General features: G+C 42.4%; 1 protein-coding gene across 1 annotated transcript in view; it reads right to left on the reverse strand.

Moving 5' to 3' along the window:
• The window catches only part of L3MBTL1 (L3MBTL histone methyl-lysine binding protein 1), a 62673-nt gene that overhangs the window by 35187 nt on the left and 7666 nt on the right, over window positions 1–19820 (reverse strand). The window contains exons 5-7 of the mRNA XM_036751680.1: window positions 19648–19771; window positions 19021–19144; window positions 18241–18322 (exon numbers count right to left, since the gene is read on the reverse strand). Coding sequence (XP_036607575.1) covers window positions 18241–18322; window positions 19021–19144; window positions 19648–19771 — 330 coding nt within the window. The remainder of the gene's footprint in view (window positions 1–18240; window positions 18323–19020; window positions 19145–19647; window positions 19772–19820) is intronic.

Below are 19820 nucleotides of genomic sequence, written 5' to 3' on the forward strand. Positions count from 1 at the left end.
CAGTTAGACTACTGGGAAGCAATGGTGATATATATTTATATATGTACTTGTTGTCTTCCCATTGGAATTTAAACTCCTTGTAATTAGAGGTTGTTTCATTCCTTTGCTTGTTTATAATTTTTTTAATTTAGAATTTTATTTGTTTGTTTTTATAGACTCTGTCTCCTTATGTGACCCAGGCTGAAAATTCAGAGATGACTCATGAGCTCAATCCCACTATTAATGGACACAGGAATTTTGACTTGCTTCATTTCTGACCTGGCCCAATTGCCTGTCCCTCCTCAGGCAATCCCCACTCCTAAGATCTAATCATATGAATATCTGTCTCAGTTCTGACACTTCGTCAGCAGAGCCCACTGCAGTTTAGAACCCCTGAGCTCAAGAGATCCACCAGCCTCAGCCTCCCCTGTGATGGTGGGAAGTACAGGCATGCATTGCCATACTTGGCTTCATCCTTGTATCTCCAGTATTTAGCACAGTGCCTGGCATGTAACAAGTACTTGATAAAATGCCTGTTGACTGATTGGTTAATTAAACCCAACTCTCCTATCTCCGGGTCCAATGCTTTTTCCACCATACTACCTAAAGTAAAGAAAGGTTACAAAAGATGGTTATAATATGGACTGCGGATGAAGCTGATGGCAAAAAGTCACATATCATGTTCAGGCAGTCGGTGAAATAGTATAAGGGGAGATGCTCAGGGATAAAGCAAGGTAGGCATTGGTACAAGCAGGCAGAGGAAATTGTCAGACTGTAAACTCTGACCACCATGGGTGAGTTTGGAAATTCCAAGTAAGCCTTTGATCTAATCATCTTCTTTGGAAGAGAAAAGTAAGGCCTGACAAATAATGGGGAAGGGGAGAAGGGAGTAGAGAAAGAGAAGAAAAGTTAAAAATCACTGAATAAAACCAGACAGACACTTCAATAGCTGAAGGTTAATTAACTCCGAGAAAGGTCACAGACTGTCTTAGGAATGTCTTCAGCCTTTCCCTAATGACTAGATCTGCAGGGTAGGGGAAAGACAGTGAGACTATAGCTTGAGGAAATTCCAAGAGCCCAGTGATGTGACAGCTTCTGACAACAGCCTATAATGAGAATTTTTTAATTTCTTATGATTAATTTTTATTATTCAGTGCTCAGGGCCATTCCTCTTGTCATTTCTGATTAACTAAAAGCCTATTTTCTGTTAATATTAACCTCACCTGATCAAAACCTGACTTTTGGAATAATAATATTAAGGGAAGACATTTGATATTCTTGAGATAAGAAACCAAATAAGAGAAAGAGAGCAGTACAACATCTTTAAAACCTCCCCAAAATATTTTATTGGGGGAGAATTTCCCTGACGTCAAGTCTTTGTGACATGTGAATCCCTTTCTCTCAATTAGTCCGTTATGACTTCTTCACAATGTAGCCTTGTGGTTTTGTTAAGTGTAGGATTTTGCAAACAGTGGTTAATCTGTAACCTGACTTAATTTACCTATAGAGTCGATTTAACTAGGTTTGTTTCCTTAGCGGATGTATGAGATTGTGACTACTCAACTAAATCTGTTCAACTTTTATGACATTAAAGGAAGCGTGGGATTATGAATCAGTCTTTAACTTTTATGGCCTAAGTGGAATGCACAAGATTGCAATATGTAAAAAATTTATTTCTGTCACTATGACATAATTTTGTCTATAAGAGGTCTTATTAGAATCCTAATTTTTGTTCAGGTTTATTTTTTTTGGGTCAGAGATATGAACCCATGCTTAAACATAATAAAAACTAGGTTTTTACCTCTGTAATTTCTGCAATGAGGTAGATAGATTTTGGCAGTAGTTACCCGCACATAAATTCAAAAAGGGATTACTTCTTCAATAACAATCCTAATCCCAAGACTGAGGAAGTTTGAGACTTCATTAAGTAGACAGAAAGTTTGGTCATTCAACAGATGGAGTCAATCTCCGGTTACATCTCTGGCTGAATTTTTTACACAACTCAAGACAAGGATGCAGCTGTAAGGTGAGGGCTGTTGTAAACTTAGGCAAAGTAGTGAGCCAGGAGATCGACAGGAAGCAGTTTTATTCTACGAGGGAGATGTGTCTAGAAGCCCCTAAAGGTGGAGTGGAGAATGAGGGCAAGCTGGAGTCAGATCCAAAGGACAAAATGATTCTATCCTAAAAAGGGGGACATCATAGGTAGTGAGCTGGGCTCATAGGGGACAGAAAGAACATGTCAGCACTGAGAAGCCACCAAAGCTAGAATAATGATTAATAATAATGATGATGATGGTGACGGTGATGATGGTGATGACGGCGATGATGACGATGATGGTGATGATAGTGATGATGACGGTGATGATGACGATGATGATGGCAATGATGACGATGATGGTGATGATGACGATGACGATAGCTAACATTTAAATAGTGCTTGAAAGTTTGCAAAGCATTTCACACATGTATCTGATTTGATCCTCATTAACAAACCTGTGAGGCAGATACTACTATCATCTCTATTTTATAGAAATGAGGACACTGTAGCTGAGAGAAGTGTGCCTCATGTCACACAGCTAGTTACGATCTGAGGCAGGATTTGAATCCAGGTCTTTCTGACTCGCAGATCCAGCACTCTATCCACTATGCCATCTAGCTGCCCAACATCTGGTACTGGTTTTATTTAAGACAGAAACAGGTATCAAGCTAGGAATACAGACTCATAGAATCTCACAGTTAGAATGAGTCTCAAAAGGTCATCTCCAACACAGACCTGGGCAGAAAGTCTTTCTACTACATCCTTGACAAGCGGTCATCTAGCCTCTACCTGAAGACTTTCCTTCATGGTGCAATCACTACCCACTGAGACTGTCCACTCCACTTTGCCTGGTTTCAGTGGTTAGGAAGCTGTTCCTTGTATGCATTTAAAAAATTCTCTCTTGCTAAAACTTCCACCAAATGATCCTAGTTCTTCCCTTAAACAGAACAACTCTCATCTTCCTTCCATATTAATAGCCCTCAAAAACTTGAAAAGAGACAATATATACTCTATAAGTCTCTTCCAGGTGAAATATCTCCCGTTCTTTCAACTAGACTTCCTAAGACATGGTCTCTAGTCCCCTCACCATCCCTGCCTTCCTCTAGACTAAAAGATGGTAAATGATAGGCCAAAGACCAAATTTTACCAGCCACAATAGAGGCCCACAAGTTAAGAATTGCTTTTACATTTTAAAATAACGTTTTATTGAATTTTTAAAATTTAAAATTATTGAATGTAAAAATTAAAATGTAAAAACTATACTTAGCTTGAGGAGATATATGAAAACATATAGGCATAATCTATATTAAATCACTTGCCTTCTCAAGGAGGGGAGACAGGAAGGAGGGAAGAAGATGGAATTCAAAATTTAAAAAAGAAACAAATGTTAAAGCTTTTTGTTTACATGTAATTGAGAAGAAAAATAAAATAAAAATTAAATAGAAAACAAAACAAAACAAAAACAAAAACATACAGATAGCCATCCTGTTGTTGTGTGTTTGTTCCTAGTTCTCAAAGAGGACCATGAATTCAGGGAAATGAAGACATGATTTGCAGTTGACTTTGATTTGAGTAGGGAGGGCTGTGCAAGGTCACCAGCCTCACTTTCTCCTCCAGAGCCATCTGGGTCTGGTAGCCTGATATTCACCAGGAGGACTGAAGATGGCCCACGATGCATTGGGAGACCCTGGACCTTTCAGGCTAAGGTCTTTTCAGGGTCTCACTTTGAGTGAAGTAATGCCCATTCAGGAAATAGACCTCTTTAAGAAGTTAATCAAGGGATGGCCCCTTTAATCAAAACTCAAATAAAACCCCAAAACTGGGAGGGCAAGACCCTCAGGGTTCCTGGCCAAAAGAGAAACGGTTACTCTTTGGTACGTACATTCACTATCCAATCTATGAGCTCCAGATACCTAGAGATACGAATAAGACCAAGAAAACTGTCCCTGCCCTAAAGTAGCTTACAATCTAATAGGGAGAGACAATACACAAATGGAAGCAGGAAAAAGGTGGATAGAAAGGATCCTGAGGGACACCTAGGGTGGGCACATTTGTACCCTTACTATATAGGACACTGTCCAGCATATTATATTTGTTGCTGTAGTTCACTTGTTTTTCAGTCATGTCTGACTCTTCCTGACCCCATTTGGGGTTTTCTTGGCAAAGATCCTGGAAGGGTTTGCCATTTCCTTCTCCAACTCATTGTACAGATGAGGAAACTGAGGCAAGCAGGGTTAAGTGACTTGCCCAGAGTCACACAGCTAGTAAGTGTCTGAGGCCAGATTCGAACTCAGGAAGATGAGTCTTTCTGACTCCAGGTCCAGTGCTCTATCCGCTGCTACCCCTAGCTGCCCTCTAGCATATAGTAGGTGTTTAATAAATAATTACTTGTTGATTGGTTATCATTTGTCCCTCTTTCTTGACCTCAGTTTTCTCATCTTTAAAAAGAGTAGGTTGATATAGATAATCTCTAAGGGTCCGGCTCATCCTGTGTGTGGTTTGCAGACCACTGTCTAGAAATAGTCCAGTTTTTCCTCACTCCTAAACATTTAACACCCAGAACTGAATACAATACTCCTAATGTAGCTGACCTAGGCAGAGAAGAGCAGGACTAAGCTTTCCCTCATCTTGGAGACCTCACCCCTACCAATTCAGGCTAAGATCTCATTAGCTTTGTTGTGCCATGGCCTCCAGATTGAGTTCTCAGGCTACTTAAGCCTCCAGATCTTCTACACATGAGCTCCCACACTTTGTGCTTGTGTGGTTGATTTTTTGAACTCAAGGGTAAGCCTTTGATAATATTAAATTTCATAGGGATAAATTCAGATTTGGCCCACCATTCTTTCCAGCCTCTCAAGACTTTTTTTTTTGTGATCCTGCCATCCAATATGTTAGCTATTTTCCCCAGCCTTGTGTCATCCACATATCTGAGAAGCATGCCATTTATGCTCTCATCCAACTCATTGACAAAAGGGTTGGGGCAGTAAGCACACAAAGACTGATCCCTGAGGTACGTCACTAGAGACACTCCCCTCTTCCCCCCTACAAATACTGACATTGAATCAGCCTGATTCCACAGAACTGTACTTTTATCAATTCTACATCTCTTCATCTTCTCCACGAGGATAGCAGTAGAGGGAGAGTCCATCAAATGCTGTGCTGAAATGCAGGTATCCAAAATCTATGTCATTCTCCCGATTTACTAGTCCTACCAAAGAAGGAAATGAAGTTGGTTTGGCATGAGCTGTTTATGATGAAGCCAGGCTGGCTCTCAGTGAACATTCCTTCCCTTTCTGGAGGTTCACAAAATTTGCCATGAATTGAAGTCAAACTTAATGGACTATCTTTAGAATACTCTATCCAACTTGTTTGTTTAAAACTTGAGGAACTTGGGTGGGGGATGGAAGAAAGGTGAAAAGCATTGATTAAGCACCTACTATGTACAAAGCATTCTGCTTTACAAATAGTATCTTATTTGATCCTCACAATAACCCTGTGAGGTAGGGAAGGGTGTCAAAATAACTAGTGTCTGAGGCTGGATTTGAGCTCAGGTCTTCCTGATTCAAGGCCCAGGGCTCTCTTTCCCCCTAGAGGCCTTAGGGATCTGCTCTCTTCACTATTGTACCACCTTTACAAATTCCCATAATTTGCCAAAGAAAACTCAGTAATTGGTCCTTTCAGTGTCCTGGAATACAGGTTAATCCAAGTGACCTGAGAATCCTGGGAGCACTGAAGCTCTCTCTTCTCATCACATCACTTATTTTGGGTTTTACTTCACAAAATCAGAATCCTAGAATTTCAGAGTTGAAGGGGACCTCAGAGGCCATGTAGCCATGCCATAGCTGAATGGGAATCTCCTTTACCATACTATACTATCTAACCTTTGCTTGAAGTCCCTGAGTGAGAGTGAACCTCCTAAGGCAGCCTGTCCTACTTCTGGATAACTCAGATCAATCAATAATCATTTATTAGGCCCCTATTATATGTCAGGCACTGTGTTTAGTGCTAGGGATACGTAAAAAGACAAAAGATGGTACCTGCCCTCAACAAGTTTATGATCTAATGGACTCTACCTGTTCTGAAGGTTTTTATCCCATCAAATGTGAATTTGCTTTTCTTCAACTTCTACCCATTGTGGCTGGTCCTGTCCTCTGGAGCCAATTCTTTGTTAACCATTTTTGTTCCACCTTTCCCAGACTGAGGATAATTCTCCTTGATAGGGAAAATAGAAGCAGAATAAGGTTTGACAATTTCTGCCTTCTTCCCCTTGTCCTTTATCGTGATCCTACCTACCCTAAGTAACTCATTAAGATCTCATTAGCTTTGAATCATAGGCCACAATGCTGGAATATTTGCAAAGATCAGAGAAGCAATGTGGTGGAGCAATGATCCTGTAGGGAACATCTCTTCTTCATCTTTCCTTATGCCCCAATAGCTTAAAGTGCCCTTTTTGTTGTTCTTATCATCCACTGGCACCTTCATTTGGAGAATTAAGTTAGCATTAAGGCAAGTCAAGAATTCATCAGATACCATATTTTTGGCACTGGGAAAGTTTCATTAGATGATGTAAGGTTAATGAGGAATAAGATCTCACCCACCCATCAATAGGCCTCACGTGGGGCCCATTAAGGGAAGCTTGCTTGCTTGTAGGAAGGCTTACACACCTTCTGTTAATTTCCAATTAGGCACTGAGCCTAAAGAGTATATATTCTGAGAGGTGAGCTTTTGCTTTGGGGGCTTGTTTATGAGAAAGATGTTGTGATTCCTTGGTTTGAGACTCTGAGTGGCGGTGTGTTCAGAGCTCCCTGACTCCTCAGAGGCAGAGGCTCTCTCGATTCAGTGGTGCATGTAAAGCTTTGATTCAGGCAGTAGAGCCCTGTCTGTTGGTCTTTATTTCTCTGTTCTGTATTACTATCTGTTTTTTATGTAATTAAAAAAGATTATTGATCCCTGGAACAGCTCTCTCCTTAGTAAAGCAGATAAAAGAACCTGCACTAGCAGCCATCCTAGGTATGCCAGCGTGGTTGCCACAGATGACCAGATAATTGAAATAAGTTCCCATCATTACTTTGTGTGTATGTATGTACATAATAAACCACATATATTCATATATACACATACGCATATCTATGTATATGCATACACATATATACACATATAAAAAATACATACACACATATATAGTCACCGCTATACTGTGCCTCCATATCAAGTCTGTGATCCATTCTCCTCACTTAACTATTTCCTGCTTCTGTCCAAGTGGTCTATAGTCTACACCAGCAATAATATCACTTCTATTTCTATCTCAGCTGATCCTTGTTCAAATGTTCTCCAGCGTTCTTTCCCCTCCAATTCCTAGACTTCCTTAAAAGAGTTTATCTCCTTGATGTAAAGGAAGGTATTTCAGGCCTTGGAAAGTCCATTAACATCGTCATGTAGCTTACTTTGCCCTATTTGCCTCTAGAGATTTTAGCTCCTTGAGGGAAGAGCAAGAGGAGATGGCGATATTAGGCATTGCGCCCCATGTAGATTTTTGAAGAGAGAACAATAGCCAGGCTGTTTCTCGTATCTAGTTTCTGGGCCTCCATTGGCCTTAGGAACCATTAAGTGTCCATCTTTCCTAATGGGAGGGGGGCTTCAAGACAGACAAGTGTTTGAGCCTATGGTTTCCAAGGTGAAAGAGACTGAAAACTGAAAGAGCTGGACACAAGAGGGGCTCCCACAGGTACAACCTATCTCCTGGAATCAAGGAGAGAATGCAAGTAGCCTCTCCTATACCTGAGTTGGTACAGTTTGGAGGTGAATGAACCAAACCAACCCCAGCAAGAGTGAAAGAAGTCTCGTGGACTTCAAGCCAACATACTTATTATGGGTTAGGACTGTGTCTCCCCACACTTTGTGCTTCACCTAGGATCTGGGATGTTTACAGCCAGATAAAGATTCTGATAGTCCTGGATACCAGATTTTGGCTGGGGAGAAAATACATGCCAAAGTGAACGGGTATTTTCTTGTCCGGGAAACAGCTGGACCTGTGATCAGATGGAATGTTTAAACTATATTACATGTGAGTGATGCTTCTGTTTTTAGTATTCTTTTTTTTCCCAATCCAATTAAATGGCTTACTAAATTAATGACCCTTCAAAGCTGACTGACGTAACATACTATGAAGAAAGAGGAGTAACCAGTGGGTATAAGGGCATAAGCCAAGAGGCGGAATACATTTTACTCCTTGACAGACACATTAAAATCCTGGGAAATGTGTAAGAGGGCAGAGTGCCAATAGATATCAATGGCCACCATATATCTGGGTTCTAACAACTTTAAAGGACTTTCTCCTCAAACTTTCTCCTCTCTTCCTGACTTCTCTGTAGTCAAGGTGTCTACCTTCCTCCTAGTCGTCCATGCATGAAACCTCAGCTTCTGTCTCACCTTGCCCCATTCCCCCCAAATCTAATCTGTTGCCAAGGCCCATAGATTTTACCTTAGTAACAGCTCTGGTATGTGCCCCCTACTCTTTTCTGACACTGCCACCACCCTGGGGGCAGACCCTCATCTCCTCACACCCGGAACATTTCAATAGCCTGGTGGTCTCCCCATTCCATTCCATGCTCCACTCAACTGCCAAAGTGATCTTCCTAAAGAACAAGTCTGACTATGTCACTCCCCCATCCCTGACTTTAATGACCTCTGGGATCAAATATAATTCTTTAGTTAGAATTCAAAATCCCTTATAACCTGCCTCCTCTTTCCCTTTCCAACCTTCTCATACCTTACTCACCTCCATGTACTCTATAATCCAGTGTCTTTGGCCTCTCACAAGACACTTCATCTCTGGGCATTTTCTCTGGTTCTCCTCCATACCCGGAATGCTCTCCCTCCTCACTTCTCCTGGCTTTCTTCAAGCCCCACCTAAAACTCTACCTTCTACGGGAAGCCTTTCCCAATTCCCCTCAATTCTAGTGCCTTCCCCCTGTTGATTGTTTTTAATTAGTCCTGTCTAGATCTTGTTTGCACAGTTTTTTGCATGTTGTTTCCTTCATTAGACTGTGAGCTCCTTGAGGGCAAGGACCATCTTTTGCCTTTCTTTGTATCTCAGCACAGTGCCAGGTGCTTAGTAGGCGCTTAATATCTCACGACTAAGGGCAAAACAATTGACCGTACGCTCCCACAGCTCCGCCTTGTGATTCATAAAAGGGAGCTCATTACAGTTTTCTTTTTTTCTGTCTAGACCTTGTAAATTTTTTTTGTGTGAGTCTATCTGGTACAGCTTCCTGTACCAAATTCCTGTTGGACTAAAACTTTTTTTTTGTTTTGCCTTTTTTGCTGCTTTTAGACTTCATTGATAGTTCAAAAACTTGTTGTTTCTATAGAGATTCCATTCCTCAATAGAAGAGCAACATTTCATTTACCTCGACTTCTATGCCTTTGCTTCTAATTTTATTCCACTGCTGTGCTGCATTGCTTGTTACTGTTAGATGGTTGTGCGGACAAGGATTCCCATTTACCAAAGTGCTGTGTGTGACTTAAGCAGGGAGATCAGCAGAATGGATGCATCATGCTGAAACACTGGCATATAGAGTGAACTTGGAGCCTCCCAGGGAGCCCCTATTTTAGGGGTACCCTATTGATGTTGATGACAAAGTCCCTGAAAGCAGCATATAGGGTGCTGCGAACAACTTGGGGAGATGTGAAGGACTAATTAAAATCCTGCCTATGTTCTGCAAATGAGTAGAATTAGTGGTGCATTCCAGCATCCCTGAAAAGATGAGTCGTTGGAAATACCTAGAAATACCCAGAAGTTGATCACTAGATATTCTACTGAGGATAAGAAGTTGCTTAAAAGTCTGTACCCTGAGGGAAGAGAAGGATTGTCTATAGATGGACTGTAATGTCTTTGGGGGAGGGGGAAGAGACTGTCCCCTCATAGCAGCAAGAGATGGACATTAGACTATATTCCTACTGGTGCTGGTGACCCACTACCCCCAAGCTTCTCAGGGAAAACCACACACCTGCCTGAGAAGGAATCATTTGGGTCCTAGGTAAGATAAGCCAGTGAGATACTGTGGCACCTGCAGGGGACTGATATGGACAAGACTAATTTAGAAAAGTCTTCAAGGTCCAGAATTTGATCTCACACTCGGTCTGAATCATAGGCCGCAATGCTGGAACACTTGCAAAGATCAGAGAGGCAATATGGTGGAGCAGTGACCCTGTAGGGAGCCTATGTCCAGTTTATTAATACCTAACAACATAAAGGGGGAAAATCTTCTCTGATTTTGTGCTATTTATGAACAGGCTTCTCCGTAAGTTAGGAGTTAGACGATGAAGATGAAGATGATCCGATCCAAGTGAGCTGTGGTTTGCTGGGTGAGAATCTGTCAGTGCACCCAGCTGGTCCTGAAGGGGAAGGAAGTAGATTGTATATGACCAGTGGATACAGAGATCAGAATGATTTGAAGAGAAGACAGAGAATGGGAAAGAGGATTGCAACAAAGAAAAATGCCTTCAACTGGCTCCAAAACATATTGTCATGTATAGGCCATGGAGGCCAAGTGAGAAGCCATCCCTATCACCCAGACTCCAAGGCAGATGGACATAGAAAGTCTGCTGAAACATAGAATAATGAATAGAACAGCCTGTACCAGAAGGACAAAGGGTGCAGGAAACAGAGGATATGGTAGCCTGAATGAAGACAGACCACCAGCAGCAGGGTAGGCTATGGCTGAAGACAGGGAGATCTGTGTTTTTCAGTGGTGTCAAAACTCACATAGAGAGGGATCTCTGCCCTCAGCATATTGACTTAGAAAACCATAAATTAGCATTATCTAGGACATGTATTTTTATTTATTTTGTTAAACATTTTTCAATTACATTTTAATCTGGTTCTGCACTTGAAGTATTTTGGGCTGCCTGAGGGCCTGTGACTTTGACATCTCTGGTCTAGATGGACATGGGCATGCTGAATACATGAGAGGCAAATGGAGCCCCGGTTCAGCAGAAACTGATGAAATGGCAGTGGGGTTGGGAACAGGGATCCCAGAGAACCTAAGGAGCGCTTCCCCTGCAACCATCCCTAAGTTCATCCCACTTGGGTGGAATGCTGGACTTCAAAACTTGTGTTAGACATTTACTAGCTGTGTGACCATGGGCAAAGTCACTTAACGTCTAGGTACCTCATCTTCCCCAGCTGTATAATGAGAGGGATGGTCTTGATGATCCCTAAGGTCCCCTTCAACTCTAAATCTATGATTCTATGACTTAACTGACCTGGTGAACATCCCTGAAGTGTCAGCATTGATCAAGGACAATAACTGCCTATTCAAAATATTAACAGAATAATGCAGGCAACGATGCAGGTCACAATCCACGTGGCCCCTTCACCTCACCAACATTCCAAAGGAATCTGAATTTGGTGACTCATCAGTGCCCGAGGAACAGAGGGATTAAGGAGTGAACATCATGGTCTGTTCTCATTGAAGGAGCAGGACAAGGTGTGTGCTCATGGAGCACGCAACCCAACTTACTGTTTCAAGAGCCATCTGAGAAGGTTGCCCTCTGTGAGATAGAAGATCTTCAAAACCATCTGACCATGTGGATTGTGTTCGTCAATAGCATCATCAGGGCGTCCTGTAGTTCATATACCTCCTCCAAAATGGTGGGACAGAAGAAGACTAGAAAGATCCAGAGGTGCACTTTCGAATAAGAGAAGAAAAGTAAACCAGTATACTGTACTACAAATTTAAGATGCCTTGGACTGTCTGCCAGGTAAGCCACTGGTTTTCAGCCCTGTGCAGAGGATATATTATTAGAATCCAGTGGTAAGAGAAGACAGCCTTCATATGCCTAACAAGAGTCTACTGATTTGAGCATATGTCCCCAGGAATCTTTAGGTCATCTACTACTTTTCAATAGCTTATGGAGAAGATGGTTGGGAACATGACCTACCTAGAGGTATTGGTATACCTAGAGAGTGTCATCATCTTTGGAGAGACTTTTGGAAGAATGTGAAAAAATGAAACAAGTGTCACATCAGCTGGAAGATGTTGGCCTGAAGCTGCCAATGAAGAAGTACCAGTTTTGCAGCTCCTCTATTTAGTATGTGGGTAACATAGTATCTCAACAGGGATCGCGTTCCGACCCAGATTAGAGAGAAAACATTCATTAGCTGGCCACATCCAAAGAGCTTCAGGAGCTAAGAACTTTTCTTGGATTTGGTTACTAACAAAAATTTTGTGAACAAGGTATAAGGGTATAGGTACAAGCATAGAAGAAATGTATGGTGGAGATTGAGGTCTTAACCAAAGTCTCAGAGGAGTCAGCATCGAGCATTTCTACTGGCTACATAAAATGCCACGAGAACGATGTTACAGGCTTAACTCCATACAAGCTGATATTTGTATATATAAGTCACAGTTGCCTATTGATCTGTTCTTTGGAATCTCAGAACATGGGGAAGCCATACTCCCAAGCTGGCTGAAGGAGGCCTCTCACTCTAGCTGTGGCCTCAGCTCAGAAAGATTCTGATGGATGTGGCACTCAAGTTCCTTTCCATGTTCTTCAGCAATGGGACAGCATTAAGAAGTCTTGGTATGACAGGGGCACTTATAACATCAGACCCAGAGAAAGCTTCCCCATAGGAAAGAAACTTGGATAAAGCACCGGACTTGGAGTCAGGGAGGCCTGAGTTGGAATTCTGCTTTTGACACTTGCTAGCTGTGTGATCCTGGAGAATTCACTTCACCTCTCAGGCTCATTTTCCTCATTTGTAAAATGGGGATGATAGTAGCATCTATCTCCCAGGACTGTTGTGAGAAAACAATGCGATGATTATAGACCTAAGTCATTTTCCAAACTTCAAAGTATTATATAAATGTCAATAGCAATTACTATTAGTACTATAAACTAAGAAGATGGAAGATTAGATGACATGTCAGTCCACAGAACAGTTCCAAAGAGTGGTTAGACCCTGTGAAGAATGATCATTATCTCCATTGGCACAGGAAAAGCCTTTGACAAAGTACAATACTCACTTATGCTAAAAACCCTACAAAGTATAGGCATAGAGAGACCTCTGTTTAATATTATAAAAAGCATCTATCTAACACCAAAAGCAAGGATCATACGCTATAGGGATATGTTAGAACTCTTTCCAGTAAACGTGGGAGTGTAGCAAGGATGTCTACTCTCCACACTATTATTTGATCCAGTTCTAGAAATGCTAGCAACAGCAATAAGACAAGAGAAAGAAATTAAAGGCATAAAGATAGGTAAGGAGGAGACGACACTATTACTAACCGATGATGTTACGATGGTATACCTGGAAAATGCTTGGGAATCAGCAAAGACACAGAGATAATGAAACTTCATCAAAGTTGCAGGCTACAAAATAAACCCTCAAAAATTAACTGCGTGCCTACACAATAATTACAAAACCCAAGGAGCAATAATTAAATAACTACAAAATAATTACGAAATGCATAAAATATCTGGAGTTTGATCTACCACAGCACACGAAAGACTTGTATAGATTAAATTAGAAAGTGCTCCTTAAAAAAAATAAACAGCAACTTAAATAGCTGGAGGAATATTCAGTGCTCATGGCTAGGTTGTGCCAATATAACAAAAATGACAATGCTACCATGTTAGTTTACACTTTTAATACTGCATCAATCAAATTATCAAGAGGATGCTTTTAGAACTTGACCAAAATTTTAACAAAATTCCATTTGGAAAAAAAAAAGATCTAGAATAAAGAGGGAAATGAGGAAAAGAGATGGGAACAAAGTGGGAATAGTACTTCTAGACTATATTATAAAGCAGCAGGCATCTAAACTATCTGGTACTGGTTAAAAAATAGAGAAGTGGATCAATGGAATAGACTCGACCAGGGTGAATCAGAAACAATGCGACTCAAGAACCCAGTGTTGAATAAAGAGGCCCTGTGAAGAGATAGATCACAACCACTTATTGCCCTACTGAGAAGCTGGGTTAGTAGGAGGACAAGAGCGAAAGGAGAGTTAGCCAATGGAGCTCTGAGGAAGAGAGTCCATTCTTCAATTGCAGAGAGTCTCTCAGAGTGAGAGAGTAGTTTGGAAGTTAGATAGGTTTATCTGGGACTCAGGGGCACCTCTCTCCAGAGGGAGGAAAGAAGTCTAGCCCAGAAGAAGCCTCTTACCCAATATCCCAACTCTGCCAGGAGGCTCCCAGGAAACCTGGAGACAGAATTAGTCACCTTGGGCCATCTACATACTCAGGACAGGGGGTGTAGGCCGGCAGGCCTGAGGATGCTGACAGTCACCCTTCATACCCTACAGGTCAAGGCCACAGTAGAAATGCCAGGACCGTTGGGCTAGTGACCAAGGCAATTAATGATACTTCAAGAGCAATAGTGGGGGAGTGGTCCTCCATGTAGCTAGAGAGCATGTAATGTATAACCATGAAAATCTAGGTATTTGCTAGGCAGTATGCTTTTAATGCTCTATTATGTTTTGTTGATAAACATGCTGATATGCTAGCACTCACAGGCTGTTGTTATATGGACCTATATCACTTCTGCATCTGACCTCTGTGATGTGTATTAACTGCACACAATCCTGTGATGGGATGCTGTGTTACACATTTTGTGACTTTTGTTCTTGGTCTACTGATTGCAGAGTGATCAGCAATGTTATTCTTTTTTTTAAACATAGACCCATGCTTGCTGCATCCAATTCTAATAGGTTAAAGGTGAGGGACTTGCATAAATACTATAAAGGGTAGCTGGGATAATTACCTGTAGCTATGTCATAGCAAACTAATAGATGTTTATGATGCATGTAATTGATAGATGCTTATAATGCACGCTTACAGATGTCTCAAATGTACTTTGCATAATTTGTAGAAACAACTTTTTTTACTGGAAGCAGGCAAAAGAATGTAACAGAAGGCAGTTTAGCCCTTTGTCAGGCCACTGTCCATTGGACTTTCAGTTCCTTGAGGGCAGGGACCAATTTTTGCCTTTCTTTGTATCCTTAGTACAGTGCCTGGCACCTAGCAGGCGCTTTAAACAATTCTTATTGACTGACTGACATTCTGACATAGCTTCATTTGCCTTCTATTTGTAAAGAAGGCAGATAGACAGTAGTGATATTGGATACAGAATCATGCATGTACTTTTGAAGGTGGAGAGAAGAGAAACATGGGTTCCTACACTGGGTTCTCATCTCTAGGCTCCAAGCCAAGAGGCAAATTCTACTAGTCCTGGCTACTTTAGAAGCCTTTAAACATCAATCTTCCTAATGAAGGCAGGCTTCAAGGATAGATAAAGTAGCAGACTTTCAGAGCAAAGGAAAGCATGAAAGTGGAAAGAACACTGGGGTCACAGGACCCAAGTTCAAATCTCACTTTTGTCACTTCCGCGTGGGGTTGGGCAAGTTACCTGGGGCTCAGGTTCCTCACACATCAAATGAGAGGGGTGGACTGGGTGGCTTCTAAGGCCCTTCCCCTCCAGTTCTAGGTCAACTGCCCTACGAGTAGGGACCGAGACAGACAGAATAAGCAAGCTTCTGCTTGTTAATGTAGGTATTCCTTGGCATCGGGTAAGGGCTTAAACAGCCTTTTATATGCTTGAGTGAATAATACAGAGGCAGAAAGGAAAGGGGTCTTCTAGATTCACTTTTGGTGAATGAAGACTCACAAAATGAGTCTGAGGCGTCTCCCCACACCTTGTGCTGCACCTGGGAGCTGTTTCTATGCTTAGGGGATGAAGGCTTGGGCTGGGGAAGAAACATGGGCTAAACTGAATCTTCTGCCAGGAGCTGGACACGCAATCGAAAAGAATGTTTCTGTTGTTATTCGGTTGTTTCAGTTGTGTCCCACTTTCCATGTCCCCATTTTGGGGTTTTCTTAGCAAAGATACTGGAGTGGTTTGCCATTTCCTTCTCATTTTACAGATGAGGAAACTGAGGCCAACAGGGTTAAGTGACTTGCCCAGGGTCACGCAGCTACTAAGTGTCTGAGGCCAGATTTGAACTCAGGAAGATGAGTCTTCCTGATTCTAAGCCCAGTGCTCTATCCACTGCACCACCTAGCTGCCCCTCAAATGGAATGTACATGCTGTCTGTGTCTTAAGTGATTAACATTTCTGCTTTTATTGTTCTTTTTTTCTAATTCAGTTAAAACTGCTTACTAAATTAATGAACTTTTGTGGATGAAGGCAAGGGGAATGACCAGTGTAGAAAATAAGCTGAGAGATTCATTCTTCAACATGTTAAGAACCTGGAAGAGGGAGAACCCAGATGGGAGAATCAGTAGATACAGACAGCCTTCACACAAATGGCTCCTGCTGATGGCCTTGGAGGACTGAGCTGGCTCTTCACTCCTACGGCATTGCTGACGTTCATAATAATCTACTTTTGTCTTATATTTTCTGTTCCGTTTGAATCAGGTATACCCTTACAGAGCCATATCCCATGAAAACCATCCCACTAAGTGCAATGATACCTAGGAGGTTAAATTTGCCTCCTTGTACGGATTTTTCTAGTTTATCATATTTATCATCTACAGTTTCCCCATAGATATCTAAGACCAGATAGATGTTTTAGTGCTAACTTCATTCTTATATATTGTTTATCACAATATTGTACTGGCTCCAATATAGCTTGGCAGATTACATATAAATGTATATTCTATATGTGTAATTTTCTCTCTCTTTTTTCCCTTTTTCAGTTAAAAGCCTCCATGCTTAGATTTGCAAATTTCAGGCAAATATATATTTTATCGGTCTCATTAGGAATACTCCGATCCTGGCCAAGGGACCATCATTCCTAATAGTGTAAGCTATGGTCAAAATCTCAATTCCATCCTCAGATATTATCTCCTTAACCAACTTTTTCACTTCCCAAACTGACCCTCCCATGAAGCCCCCACCATCAATTTGGCAGTTAGGATGAAAAATACCACCATTGACCCTAAGGCATTCTATTTCTTACCTGGGAATTCATAATTCTGATCAAATGTATCTAGTCATTTAAGCTATAAACACACATCCATGAGCCCTCCCTCACTCAAATCAAAGCCAACTGCAAGTCGTGTCATTATTTCCTTGGTGTCACGGTCCTCTTCGAGAACGAAGGACAAACACAACAACAACAAACACACACCAGCCCAGTAGAGTCTCACAGGGCACTCAGTCGTGGATAATTACGCCCATGTGCCACCATGACAAACTGATGAAAATCAGACAGGCAGGACCCGGACAGGGACATTCGATACTTTTAGCATGTGGGGACAATGGGGGACAGAGGGTTTAAGCCTGAAGTAAGGCAACAGAATAGTGTGAAATAGATGAAGCTTGGAGTATTCTTCAACTGTTTGATTTTCTGTGAAAAAAACTATAAAGTTTCTCATGTGAGAAGTTTAATTCTGTTCCTAAAAAAAATTAAATTGTGTTCTTTCTTCCCCCTTTCAAATGACCTTCATTCATTATGTATATATTGTCTATGTACCTACTTACGTACATGTTGCCTCCCTCAGCTCCTTGAGGCCAGGGACTGTTTTTGCCTTTCTTTATATCCCAGCATTTAGCACAGTGCCTGGCACATAACAGGCACTTAAAAATGCCTGCTGACTGACTGATTAAAATCACCCCTGTACGGGCAAGATTTCCAAAGACTAGGTTGGAGAAATAAGCATCCTAGAGAAGCTGGGGGTGGGGGTGGGAAGTGGGGAAGACCCAGAGTCAGGCAGAGTTTTATTTAAAAAAAAAATCCCACCTCCTCCTCCAACTTACACATAAGGTAATGAGACAGGAATGGAAGAGGCAGGGAACAAGTATTTATTAAGCACCTACTGTGCGCCAGGCATTGTGCTAAGACCTTTGCAAATACTATCTCATTTGATTCTCAAAACTCTAGGAGGTAGGTGCTCCTACATTATCCCTACTTGAGGGAACTGAGACAGACAGAGGTTAAGTAACTTGCCAAGGGTCACACAACTAGGAAGTGTTAGATGCTGGATTTGAATTCAAGTCTTGCTATCTCCAGGCCCAGTGCTCTCTACCCACTGCGCCACCAGGCTGAGAGTAGCTGCTCTGGGGTTCTGCAGTACCGCTCCATTGTAGTTTCACGACAGATAAACCTGCTCATATACATTCCTGATAAATATTCCTATGTATATATAGACTAGCAGGACAACACACTGCCACGCATGTGAACTCGCTGTTCCTGCACACTCAGGTACCATACCAGGCTGGCTACTCCATTCCTCACTTTCGGGAGTGTCAGCGATGGGCTCGGCCTCCAGGCTCTTCCTTTCTTCTTGTTTCTCCTGTGGAAGATAAGCCTCTTCCCAGTTTCTAGGATGGAGTCTCTGCCCCAAGTGACATTTGTCAGCATAGCCCCCTGGACGCTCTTTCAAACATGTACCACCCAAAGAGCTTTAGACCAGTGGGCAGCCACAGATGGGGAAACTGAGGCCTCAAACACATCTGGTGTGTTAGGCTCAAGTCAGGCTCCCAGCTGCTGCCATGGGAGCAAACTGGACAACACTTTCTCTCTTTATTCCTCCACCCTGGCAATTCCCCAAAGCTGTTCCCGTACCCCACCCTCCCCTGTCCTCCAGTCCTTAGTACCCTCAAACCTCCAACACACACACACTTTTCTCCCCCCTTCGGGAAGAATAAGAATGTGTGACTCAGTAGCTACTGGTACCCAGGCCCTTAATATCCTCTTCCAACAGACTTTGCTGCTGCTGTTACTTAGGTGAGCCCAAGGACTCAGAGGATGCCCATCCTATAGAGCATCCCCATCTTCTTGCCAAGTCAAGCTATCAGCTCCCTGACAACAGGAGTGGGTCTAGTCCAACTGTCAACCCTTACCCCCCAGCCCATGGCCCTACACACACAAGGACTCCAATAAGCATCTTAACAAAGAGATGAAGGCACATGTGGCATAGTGGGTGCTCTAATCCCTGCCTGGGTCACCACCCTCATCGTCTTCTTCCTCTCTCCAGACCTTTCTCCTTACCAGAGGTTCAGACTCAGATTCCTCCTCAGAAGGGCTCTGATATTCCTTCCTCTTCCTCTTCTTCACAGGCTTCAGGAGCTCGGATGTGTTGGTGCTGCCCCCTGAGTTCTCCACAATCACAGACCTGAAGGAGGAAAGAAGAAACAGAGAGACCTGAGGGAAATTAGGGTCTTCTCTCTCTCCATAGGGCCCACACCAGGTCCCTAGTTCTTATCCCCTCAGAATACAGACACCTGGGGCTGCCTTCCTGCCCATTTCAACTAATTCCCTCCAGGATCCAATGAACCAAATGTCAGAATAAATGAATGGAAAAACATTTATTAAGAACTTACTACGTGCTAAGCCAGGGATACAAATACTTTGCACTCTCCCTGCCCTTGAGAAGTTTATGTTTCAGTGGGGAAGATGCACATATATGGGAGTGGAGGCCATAGTGGGGCCCTGGTTTCCTAATCACTGAGCTGGTGGGCAGTCCCTGGCTGAAGACCTAGATGTCTGAAAGGTTCTCTGGTGACCCTAGAAAGCCTCTCATTCAAAAAGAGGCTACAGGCCGAGTCATCTCTTGTATTTCCCAGCTCAAGTTGGGGGAGCCCTTTATCCCATCCTCCAGGTCCCCATTCCTCTTACCGTTCTTTGAATTGTCGATGGCATTGTTCACTGCAGAAACCCCTGATTTGCCCTGATACATTCTGACGCCCACACATGTGGCAATGGCCCAAAGTTTCCTCATCTTGGCGCCCCTGAGGGCATTCTACATCAGGACCAAAGGATGTGAGGTGGTTAGGGTCCCATAACTCCCT

The sequence above is a fragment of the Trichosurus vulpecula genome, chromosome 3 (assembly GCF_011100635.1).
Source record: "Trichosurus vulpecula isolate mTriVul1 chromosome 3, mTriVul1.pri, whole genome shotgun sequence".
Taxonomy (NCBI): Eukaryota; Metazoa; Chordata; class Mammalia; order Diprotodontia; family Phalangeridae; genus Trichosurus; species Trichosurus vulpecula.